The sequence below is a fragment of the Sinohyriopsis cumingii genome, chromosome 4 (assembly GCF_028554795.1).
Source record: "Sinohyriopsis cumingii isolate HCF-2022 chromosome 4, ASM2855479v2, whole genome shotgun sequence".
In the NCBI taxonomy this organism is placed as follows: domain Eukaryota; kingdom Metazoa; phylum Mollusca; class Bivalvia; order Unionida; family Unionidae; genus Sinohyriopsis; species Sinohyriopsis cumingii.
Window position 1 is genome coordinate 100,791,067 of NC_142964.1, and position 13,154 is coordinate 100,804,220.

The 13,154-nt window shown below is 34.9% G+C and overlaps 1 protein-coding gene across 2 annotated transcripts in view; it reads left to right on the forward strand.

Annotated features, from left to right (window-relative positions):
- LOC149801774 (lim and transglutaminase domain protein ltd-1-like) overlaps window positions 1–13,154 on the forward strand; it is a 74,467-nt gene that overhangs the window by 32,127 nt on the left and 29,186 nt on the right. The window contains exons 3-5 of one of the 2 annotated variants that reach the window (XM_089956115.1): window positions 425–529; window positions 1,113–1,381; window positions 1,881–2,979. In XM_089956115.1, the coding sequence (XP_089812241.1) occupies window positions 425–529; window positions 1,113–1,381; window positions 1,881–2,979 (1,473 nt within the window). The remainder of the gene's footprint in view (window positions 1–424; window positions 530–1,112; window positions 1,382–1,880; window positions 2,980–13,154) is intronic. The other variant, XM_089956116.1, reaches the window with a different exon arrangement.

The following is a 13,154-nucleotide window of genomic DNA, read 5'->3' on the forward strand; positions in this document are numbered from 1 at the left end:
CAGAATACCGATGGGTTTGGGGGATGATTTATCAGTAAGGCACCTACGACTTCAATTAGACTACATAATGTATTATGTGTGGGTGTAATCGGCGGCGGCCGAGAAGTTTAAAGAGTAAGTCGTAACATGTTTTGTACCAATCCGGCATCCGTAGGTTCAAACCCACTCAAAAGTAAAGTTTTTATATTAGCCCTAGTCTTGTTTTAAAAAATCGAAACAAAAACAACGCACGGTATTCATAAAACTGTCACGGTTTTCATAGACCTGCGTGGCTCAAGGAAAGGGCGTTAAGTTTTCGAATATTACCGGCTCTCCATATTTCTAAAGTTCATGTTACATAAAATTATTACACCAAAGGCAAAGCTTTTTCTGCATTATATATATTATGTTTGAATGTAATGATATATGTTGTCTATCCTTGCAGGGGGTTGACTTCTTTCATCCAAGTTACCCGGCACCACAACCTCAGAGGGCTTCTTTCCAGTTGGACAAACATGACTTCTACGACGCTGACAGAAGGGGACTTACAGTAAGATTGTTTGGCAGGTTTCAAGGAAATAATATTTGCCTCAGTTACTTTTTAAAAAGAAGACATTTATTTGCTTTTGTAGGTCTCCTGAATGTATCAAGGGATTTACCTATAAATTGTTTTGTTTTTTTTTAAAATTGTGATTATGAGTCTGTTTTCGATAAAGAAATAAACAGATCCTCCTATCAGTTTCTGTAACTCATTGAAAATCAGAAAATCGGATCGTTTGTGAGCACGAAGACAACTAGGGTATAATTATACTCATTTAAAATAAGAAAATCGGTTCGTTCGTGAGCAATAAGACAACTAGGGTATAATTATATTAAATTTTCAAAGCGGTTATCACTTGTCAATTCAGTTACTTATTTTGATTAAAAAATATACAACTTTTAACCCTGTTTGTCAAATGAATTACTGAATTATCGCTAAGTCGATTGAAAAAGCGTCATAAATAACTAAATATTATGAAAGCTTTATCATCATCATCATCATCTTCTTCTTCTTCTTCTTCTTCTTCTTCTTCTTCTTCTTCTTTGTCTCCTTCCTTGTTCCTGATATTAACTGATTCGATTTATATCTTCAGTATATAAAAGTTCATCTTAACAACAATGCTATCTTTCTGGAGACCCCTCCAAAGACCAGCAGCAGTTTTAGTGAATTAGCAGAGTATCTTACGAAAGACTTCTCCGCTGACGTATATAAGGTTCGAGCCATCTCGGTGTGGATGAGCGCACAGAACATCAGGACCCGCGATTATGGTGACAACATTGAGGAGAACACACCACTGGCCTACATGAAACGGATTAGAGAGAGCAGAGGGACTTTTGCAGGTCTCTTTGCTTTGATTTGTCGGTAAGTAAATAGGAACATTTGACCCCTGGCCCCATATCCTATGAATTTGTTCAAGCAGTACATTCAAATGGTATTTCGAAATCCCAATATCCGAAACGGTAGTTGAAGTTAGTCGATATCACTTAAGCGTAACATCAAACGATGCAACTGATTTTTAAGAACAGTCATAAAGTTATATAATTATGACTGTAAAAACTGGAAGAACCATAGGGAAACATAAGATTAAAGGCTTAAGACACTGAATGTAATTCAACATAATTCTGAAAATATAGAACTTGACATTTTTTAAAATTACATTTTTCTTACGTACTGATGATATGCAGACTTTGTTTTTAGTATTTGATGCTTATTATTTCAGCAGTTAATTTAAAGCATAAGCTTTTACGCAAATTCAGGTCAATATTATTACAAAACAAAAAAAAACAACAATATAATTTTGGACAGATTTCAACACAAGTCAACGTTTATAAGTGTAATACGTGTCTTGATTTTCTTCCAGCGCAGCTAAACTTCCGTGTGTTATCGTTCGTGGTGTCTGCAAAACTGGTCGCTATGTCGTTGGAGAGAAAGATTTGGACGATTCTCCATCCACGTGGAACGCTGTCTACTTTGATGGTCAGTGGAATATAATCCATCCATTTTTCATTTGCACGCCTTTGGTGAACATAACTTCAGACGCTTCATGGCGGTTGGTGTATGAGGGCAATAAGGAACCACCTGCCACTTACTCCAAAAAGAGAGTTTTCAACGAATTCTTTTTCTGTCCCAACCCTGAGGATTTTATCCACTTTTGCTTTCCAGACAGACTGTTCACCGACTGGCAACTTTTAGAAACGAAGCTGGAGATGAATCAATTTTTATGTCTTCCGTACCTCCGGCCATATTTTTTCCAGTTTAGGTTTAAATTGAAGAATGAACAGACGTGCGAAATTGAAACGGAAGACAGCGTTGTCAGCATCGAAATGGAGAGGAAGAAAGACTTGTTAGAAGGACTCACCATTTCATGTAATATATACACCCAGTCGGAAGGCGAAGCCAGTACAAGTGACTGGGCAGCATACATAATATGCGGACGAATTTTAGATTCATGGAAAGTTGAAATGCGTCTCCGAGTCAAGGGAGTGTATAAATGCGCACTGTATGCTATACGTGAAAAACACAGCTTCTGGTTAGGTGATTTTAAAATCATGTGTCACAGCGTAAGTCAGTCGCGTGGTCAACTTCCAATCGACCCTGGAAAGGTGGGTTGGGGACCGAATCAAGCATGCAATGAAGCTGGTCTGTGCGCCCACTCCCATATAGAGGGTATTGTTCAAGTCAGAGAAAACGAAGTACACGTGTTCAAATTTCTATTGATGAAACATGTAAAAGTGAAAATTGATCTAGTCAGTGACTTAATGCCAAAGGAGGTGCTAGAAAAGAGCGTAGAAAAGAGATATGACAGGAAGAACAAAGAACTTGATGTAATTGTGACTATTCCCGGTAGAGGAGAATATGCTCTACGGCTTTACGTCATAAGTTCTACCGGAGAGTTTGAAAACGTTTGTAATTATCTTCTGACAGACTCGGACACAAAGTTTCCCAAGACAAAACGGGAGGTAGGTACTTGAAGATAAATTAGATCACTTTATTTATTTCACAACGCATGTTTACTTTGTTTACTTGATCTTTTGAAATACATTTTTTATTAACATAATTAATATTTAAAGAAAAACTTAAAGAGACTATTCATATAATATATTTAATTTTGGTATAGAAATCAAGACAGAAAACGACTTGTCGACTTTGTGTTAATTATACAGTTGTAAGTGAAGTGTAGCATATTTCTGACTTGTGTCATATGTAAGTTTTAGCGCATGTGTTGTTGGCCCAGGTGAGTCGTGGGTGGAGTGAGGGTGGTGGGTAAGATGGGTGAGAAATAAACAAGATTATCACGCGTGTTCGTGGAAACAGTTAAATTGTAATTAGAAGGATATGAACATACTGTATTATCTGTTAAAGAGTAATTTTGAAAAATACTGAACCACAGGTATACAGAACTTAATTAGTATCTACATTTTCCCACCTGTTAATGGATATATCTCACCGAGTCCAGCTTCACGGGAGTTTCTTCAGATCATAAAATCCTTGTTAAAACAGATCTTAAGATTTATCGTTCGAACTTTATTATATGTATCGTGAGATTTTTCAGAAAACTGTCTTATGAATGTCATAAAAAATATGCATTTAGTAAACTATTATTGAGCTTTATATTTTGCTAGCTTCGGCCACCATTTGTCATAGAAAGAATGTAAAATGATCGCCTAAACTTTTAATTGATAATTGTTTTAAAAAATCGTAACGGTATGCATTGCTTCTGTGCAAATATGTATATCCTTTTCCATGTAAAACCTATTGTTGTATATTTTATTTTGATTGTGAGGAGGTATAACATATTTTCGTTTGGTCGTTACAAGTCTGTGTGTTACGGTAATATGACTTTTCCCTAAAATGCCATTGCTCCGAACAACATGTGTTGGGTAAAGCTGACGGAGAACACGCACAGATCATGGAACATGTAATTGCACACGATTCTAATTCGAATTAAAGATCATGCGAGTTTGGCGATTGACAGTGTGTTCGTGGGTTTGGCGCTATTTTTCAGCACATGATAGGCAATGCATGGCGGCCAATATATTTGATGGGGCAGGAACCCGGAGAAATCTCGGGAAGAACCACCGACCCAAGAGAAGCTTGGTCGAGCAGAGAGTATAACCCACGCGAACAGAGATGAGATGTGATTCATATGTATAGGCGAGGCCCTTTGGCCACTCGGCCACCCGGGTCCAGACGATGGACAGTATTACCACAACAAACATTTATGGTTTACGTTCCCTTCTTGGTCATTGCACCATGTATTGGGGCCATATGATATATAACGAACACAGAATTAACTATACATGCAAATTAATTCTAACTGACAGGAATACCATGCTTGCATTCTGATTACAAATGAGTAAAAATATGCTGCCACTTAAGGGCACAATTAAGTACAGGTGGATGGTGGATGGTACTCTGATTGTAAAGAAAAAGCTGAAATTATTCTAATTGTGATGTCCAATTTCTTTCAGTTAAGTATCCTGTAACATTTAGCAGTGAGCATGTGAAATAATAACTTATAATTGAAAAACCATACCTTTTCGTCCGCATACATACACCACTATGGAGTATGTATACACTGAAAAAGAAATGTCACTGACACTTATGAATATTCCATTTAGTGCAAAGATGAAGTGAGTTTAAAGACACGTGGAGAAATTGAAGACAAACTGTTCTTCTGTACATTGTGGGCAATTAAAATGCATTTTTGTCAGTCCTGAACAGCTATGACAACAGTTTATAAAAAAGGAGGAAGTAGGCCATTACTGGCCATTAGCATCATTTTATGACGAATACAATCAGCAACTTTAAATCTATTTTGGGACCAATAACAATAACACCATTTTCAGTCCTAAACATTATAACAATCCCCAATATTAACAGTCTGGAATATTTCATATTCTAAACATATATCTCCCTGTACTTCTATCTATCAGGTTAAATGTTTCTGACCACAACTGATAATTTAATTTCCTGTACATGGCTAATTAATGAGTCTTTAATTAAATCTCTACTACATCCTTGGTATCACTGGAATGGGTTCAAGGCAAAGTGTACAAAATGTAAGAGTGTGGACAAACATTTTCCCTTTATATTTCTTTCGTGAAAGAAAGTATGTGGAATCCCATCTCTCAAACACACTGAATATGTGTGATGAATGAGATGTACAGAGCATAACTGACACTGAAACACTTATGGAAAAAAGGAGTCTGAATTGTGAGGATGTATAACATTTTAATATTGGTTAAGTAATACCTGAAACGTTATGCAAGTGTTAAGACTCTAGGTCTTCAATTATGTAACATAAAGAAAAGAAACCGACAATTTTAAGTAAAACCAGCAAACAGTTTTTTTTTCTTTCAATATAAAGCAAAAATTTCACGAGACACTTAAATTTTTGTGAATTAAATTCAAAATAATCCTAAATGTCCTATCCCAAGTCAAACATGATAGAATGTTCCGAATGAATTCCAATAGGCTTGAATGTCCTGATATAAAATAATGATGCAGTCTATAATGCCTTTGAATGAGTTCACAATAATTCCAAGTAGTTTGTATATAAACCCAAAGTGAAGGAACACTTTAGAAATTCCAATATATATTTTAAATTAACAATTCCTCTCGAATTTTATAAGAACACAACTTTCAAGTATGATCACAATGGGTTCCCTAATACTGACTTAAAACAAGAATGAATAATTTGTTTCTCAACTCCGTTTATTACACATCTTTTAACTTGACCTTGACTTGAATCATTCCAAAAGAAAAAAAAATTCAGTCTAATACAAGACCTATAATGTTCTGAACTCGAATGCAATGTAAACATTCTATTTACAACTTACAATCATATACAAAAGTTGTCTATGTCAACATTCTGTTTACAACTTACAATTATGGACAAAAAGTTAAGCACACAATATCAATTAAATATAGATAACACAAGGGACAAGTAGTTTCAAGATTGTTGTTAGCGAGGCATCTGTTACCATGAACACACCTATTATGATGTGCAACTAACACTGCGCACTGTCTTCAGTCATACCCAGTGGGACCTGCACATTAAGCCACGATATGTAAATAATTAAGTTGACCAGTTTTAATCTGCATATGAAGTGACCCTGGCAATACCAGGTTAAACACGTTAGTAAAAGGGGCCTTTGCAGTGCATCGGTATCTCAGCCCTATCCTGGAACATAACCCTTACAGTGTATCCGTATCTCAGCCCTATCCTGGGACATAGCCCTTGCAGTGTATCCGTATCTCAGCCCTACCCTGGGACATAGCCATTGCAGTGCATCTGTATCTCAGCCCTTCCATGAGACATAGCCCAGTTCATAAATTGGAACTAGTCCAACTGCCATCGTGTTATTGCACATGAACATATATAGACTTTGGCATTAAAGGAGAAATGTAAGGACAATATTGATAGTACCCGTTATTTCCAGTGTAATTCAATTGTACTTATCCAAATAGAATACGCTTGCAAATGACAGGAGTCCCTGATATTAATGTATATGAAAATATTGTCAGGTCTGAATGGTATAGAGGTAACGCACATACATCTTTGTGCTCATAGGTTCCATTCCAGGCGCCACAAAGTGGGACAGTACAGTGGTGACTCCTACATGATCTGTCAATTCCTGCTCTTGCCATAGTGTTTTTTTTTTCTCCCAATGAAATGACCACGTTGTAACAAAACAGACGCCGGTAAAGGTACTTGATATATGTAAGGAACGACAATTGTTAAGCATGGATCCATACAAATATTGTTGGGCACATGTAATTACCAATGTGACACATAAACATAATCAGCGTTCAACTTTTTTCTATAAATTGTTACAAATCACTTTCACCATTAAGTATTTGAATTGGTGACAGAATTAGACCACCAGCTACCTTAAATCGTCTCCTTGTATTCTTTCTAAAGCACCACGTGTCTTTGCAAATGACTACACTGTACGATGGTAGAAACTAATTTACCAGCGTCCAAACAGTAGACACAAAAACAATATCAATATCAATATCTATTGATATATAAGCATATAAGCACATGGATATATATACATGGAGGCCTATTCATCGACACTAAGCATGTTGCATGGTACTTAGTTTAACAGTGACAATCGTAATCTCCAACATAGCTGAACGAAATACTTTCTTTTAAAGTATGCAACTGCTCAAGTATCTTACCTGAACAGTTCGCAATTTTCTTAAAGTTTCACATTTTATTAGCTTATGTAGAGTTTTAGATATAAACTCATAATCAAATAGCGCCCTACATACATGCCTGTATACCAAGATTAGTTAAACTTGAGTATATCCATCTTGGCCAGTACAAAATCATCGTGATAAATATAGGTCACTGTAACTCATATTTCATGCTTCACTGACGTGGATTCGCTCTCACGAACTGTTTGTACCAGAATCATCAAACTTGGTGATTGAATGTATCTATGTTATTATCACATCCTTACAACATAATAATGGCATTGTGACCTTTATAACACGTTTTACCGGATTCAGCTTTTACATTTAGCTCACGATCACGTGCTTTTTTTAAAATATCTACTATATACTATTGGTATACCTGGTATCATGAAACTTGGTGATCATTTTGATGAGTAATACGCCCTCATGATAAAAGCATGTCAGTGTGACCAATATTTTTTCATACACTAGTTTTAATTTGATGTTTTACTGTTTGTAATTTAATCAGTAAACGAGATAATTGTATATCTCTCTCTTTATATCCCATTCATAGCTAAAACGGTCACCTGTATTTCATATTTTATTGGTTTAAGTTTTTGCAGTTACATCATGACTATATATTTTTGGGGCATGCTATGTACGTACGGTCCTAGCTGAAATCACGAAACGCGGAGATGCATTTTGATTAGAACTTTTCTATTATATCAGTAATAAGTCGTTACAGCCCATATTTTACTCTTCATGGACTCGAATTAAATTTGTTCGTTCATGTTTTCCTTCACATTTCATGGTAAACCCGTCAAACTGATTATGATATGCGTCTCTGCTACTTCCACATCCTTATAACGAAAGTGACTCGTCGTGACCTTTATATTACATTTTACAATCTTTAATTAAACTTTTACATTTAGCTCATAACCACACGAATTTTTGGCATATGATATGTATGCTATCCTAGCAAGAATCATGAAAGTTTATGAGTGAATACATCTTAATAAGTTCAACGTCCTTTTGGAAAAAGAGGTATTTGCGACCTATATTTCATGCTTCAGTGACTTTGTTCAAATTTAGTGTTAATTTATTGGCTGCTGCTTATGTTCCAATCATTAAACTTGATGATTTGACACATTTCTGTTACTACTTCACCCATTTAATGTAAGATGATCACCGTGACATATATGCTATGCTTTTCTAACATATGCATTTGTTTCCATGATACATAGATTCATTCATGCTTGACATTTGTGACCAATACAACAAGAAGTTGTCCCCAATATTTATTTAAGGACTGACCATTTGTTTATTTTAGATTCATTGAAGCTGATCATACTTAAGTTTGCACAGCTTTTTACGGTTCATACATCTGCGAACGTAAAAAAGAGATAAATTGGTCAATCTTTATAATTAAATTTTACATCGGGGAAAGACAAAATAATTACAAATTTTTTTTTTTTAAAGTATGTTAAATCGTTAAAATAGACCATTCTGTCCTTGACCAGGCGTGCATGTATATATGCAAATAGCAGTTAGTATCGGTAATTTGCGTATTTTGTATACAGCCAATCAAAAGACAGCGAACAGTTCCCTGACATCATGGTATAAGCTGACCCTTGGTCATTAAATAATTACACGAGTAACGCCCATTGAACTACATAGTCGAAGGACCGCGAGCGCGTGTGAATTACTATAGTCGTAATAACATACTGCGGAAAAGTTCACATTTCCTAAGGCATACTCCTTTGCATCGATTTCATCCCTGTGCTATCCGATTTGTTATATATATACAAAAATGCTCATCTATGTTCTAATTTGATTGTGCGCGTAACTTCAGGCTTATCCTGTCAATTTTTTCTGACAGCATATTATGTATATATAATTTGTATTGTGTGCTTGACCTTTGTTAGTAACTGAGGGTAGAAGTTTGCCTTTTTGACTACTCTCGTGTTTTTGGCATGTTTGTAAATTATTAATAAGCTGTGTTATGACATTTGAGTTCAAGGTCCAGACTTATTTACAAACATAATAAGTTTTGGAAGTGAACATGCAACCCACATCCTGGTCATTTTGTTGTGTCTTAAGATGATTTTTATATAAAGATGAGATAAACTAATATTCATTCCTACTTTAATTTCATTCTTTGGAATCATTTTTAGTTGTGTTTAGATATAATTTGAGATGAATCATTTATTAAAATTGTTCAAAGGCATTACAAAGTGCTCTTTGACTTTTTGGTCTATATTTGGGTTATTGTGAATTCATTCTAAGACATTCTGGATTATATCATTGTGGCACATCAAGACTATTGGTACATCAACTCATTAAAGACCATTGGCACATCAGCAAATTCAAGACTATTAGAATGCATGTGGAATATTTTATACGTTTGGACTTGTGATAGAACACTTAAGATTAATTCTGTAGCATGGGATCCTCCTTATATATCACTGAGGTTTAAGTGTTAACTTACAGAAGTAGATAAACTAACCTCTGTTCACAGAAGAATGCGGACATAAACCGGTCTCCAAACTGACAGAATATTATCCAACCATTGCATATTTACGCGGTAAATATGTGATGCAAATTCCGAGCCAAAAATGAAATTTGTTTGCATATTCTATAGTCTACTGTTAGAAAACAATGACTGCAAATATCCGGTCACACATACATTACAGTAAATACGATAATTTCTGCATCCAGTAAATTTCCACGTGAATATCGCTATAATGTAATAATTAGTTGTAAAACTGACACTTGAGATTTTTGTCTTTGTAAAATGTTCTGTTTAATTGTAAGGACGCTTGTTCTGTGATTTATAGCTTGTAAAAAAAGTAACATTCTACTTTTCAGCGTTAATGCTAGTTAAACTTTGGTTGGGATTATGTTTTACGCACAACAAATAAAAGGTGCAACGTCTGTCAGAATGAAAGAAATCATTCATTCTTCTTTCATCTAAATTATTTCCACTGAAATAAAAACTATGTGATAAAAAGAATCTCAAATGGGTAATGATTTAATATTAAATTTATGAAACTCGTTAAATACTGTCCAGCAAAATCCAACATTATTAAACTCGTTTCATATATAGCAGCAGAGAGGGTGAACAGACCACTTGCTAGAGGGTCCATTTATGAAAAATAAAACTTCTTACAAAAAATGAAAATATAAGGTCAATAAGGTCAAACCGAAGCCTCTAACTAAAACCTAGAGTTTCTCTAATTGGGTTCGTTTTTTTTTGTTACTCTATCTTTGTCGTTCGTGTTTTTCAAAATTTGTATATGTTTTGTTTACCCACCGTGATACTTATTTATGGTCGCACCCTCTCTGCTGCTGTATTGTGTGCGTAATTAAATCATTATTATATCAATAGCGGAATCTCGCACAGCTAGATTAGCTCGAGAGCGACTAGAGTCAATAAAAAAAAATATCTCCCCGTCCGTGATGCTGTCAAACAACAACTACAAGCTCGTCAAGAGTCTCAGGTGGAATTTACAGAAGGGGCAGAACAATTATTTAAACCGGTTACGGAGGATACCGAGGGAGTTAGAGAGGCTAACAAAGATCTTCTTCCTACGTTGGAGCAGACTGCTATATATATAAATTTAAATATATATTTGCCTTAATTATAATATGGAACAATTTGAGAGATTATCTACAATCGAGCCTTCTAAATCTAGATTCGATCTAAATAGAAGAACCCATGACTTGCGGAGGCGAGCTCTGCTTGATCCGATGGAAACTCTGATTAAAAGTATCCGTGACGCCAAGAAAGAATTTAGCAAAGATGGCGCATCTCATATGTCGTCAACATATAGAATTATTAACAATAACGAAGTCATCGATGCTACAGTGAACGACCAGCGAGCGGCGACGATTATTAATTATCTCGACAATCAAAGATATTTTTGTTCAGGGTAAAAAAATTTAAGGAAGTAGAAGATACTTGGATTATCAGTGACAAACGTGACCCTGTTCGATTACACCACGGCATTGGAGATACTGTAAAATTAAATAAAAATTCCAAACCAGGAATGTTGACTGGTATTGACAAACCGTATTATGAAAGAGCGTATCCTGTGACCGCAGTTATTTATGCAATATATCTGAATGATAAACCCAGCGTTCATGCTCTAAAACCAATGAAATTTTCGAAAAAAAATTGTGTAGCCGAACGAGTAATGGAACATTTTACAAACGCGATACGTGGAAGTAAACTAACAGATCTACGACGTGAAAAATAAACAAATGGGCTGAATCAGTCAAGGATAAAGGAGCTACAATAAATGATGTTGCTAAATTAGGAAAGAAACTAAAATTCCCAATAATAGTAAGAACAAAAACAGGAGAGATTTTATACGAATCGAAATATAAATCGAAAGGAGCTTCGATTTAAATTATTGATCATAATGGGCATATGTGGACTAATGCTATAACAATATTTCCACGAAGTCGAACTGTTAAATTTTATAACGGTAATATATTTGATTTTATTAACGAAATAAGTAACAATGATCCTGTATCAGGATGGTTATTTCAGAGTTCTTAAGAAAATCACAACGAATTAATAAAACCTGATGGAAGTATCTGTATCGAAGAAAATAAGTTTGATCAGTTTGTAAGACCTAAGATTTATCGCACATAATTTCTTCATTAAAAAAAGAAAGATCTTGAGTCAAAATACACAAACGATCATGAAACGTTGCTCAGTAATTGTTTTACGATTCCATCAGTCGCGGCTCATTTTGCTAGAGAGAAAAATTCGTGGAATCCTACGAGGTTTGATTTTCTCGATGATATAATATCGAGTTGTCTCGAATACGGACACGGTGGATTATGGAATACCAGATACGATTATAAAGATGTTCTCTCTGTTGATATGGTTACATATTATTCCGAAGTTCTCTTCGAATGAGAGAGTGTTCTAAGTATTTTAAGCGATTTGGACATCCAACACACGAGATGACCAGAGTATCGATCAATAGATCATTACCAGATTTTGACCTTACTGGATTTGCTTGTATCGAGTCATTTAAGTTTGCCGAAGATTTTCATCCAATTTGTTATGTCTGGTTTGGCAAACACTTTTCAGAAAAAATATGGGCACCAAGAGTATTATTACGGTATATGCTTGATGTAAAAAATACTATTACTGTTAACAGTAAGTGAAGCAATTATATCATATAGTCCGCAAAAACAAGTTTGGTAACCACAACAAAAAAAATATTCTGATGATGAAAATCCTGATATACCTGACTTTGAAAATAAAATCGCAAAAGATCTTGGCAGAAAAATAGTTGGTAAATTTACCCAAGGAGGATCATATGATCATAAACGACATTGGTCAAGATTAATTATAGATGATGATGAACTAGATTTTATAATTACTGACACAACGAAGAGAAACATATTTATAAGTCGAGAACAAATTTTCTTGCCAAAAATAACTAAATTAGGTACAATTGTGAGTTCTATTGATGGCGAGTCACCGCAGTTTACTCGTTTGAGATCTTCAATGCTCGCTTATGTTTCGATAAATTTATTATCAATGATAAACAGATTTCCTGATACCGCGATTAGAGTCGCTACGGATTCATTTTATATCAATAAAAACATGCATGATTGTTAGAACAATTACATATAGGCGCTTATTCATCATGTGGTGAATGGAGAATAAAACAAGAAAAGATACTTAGTTATTCTGAATCTGCCGACGTTGACATCAAAAATATTTATTACAAAAATAATTAAATATCAAAATTATCATCAGCACCATAGGTATATGATCCTGTCGCCAGACATAAGATTGTTTATCTTAATGGACCGCGCGGTTCTGGTAAAATAACACGTGCGATTGAATTATTTCGTCAGAGTTCTTCAAACTATGTTGATATGATTATTTAACACCTACACACAGGCTAGCCAGAGACAT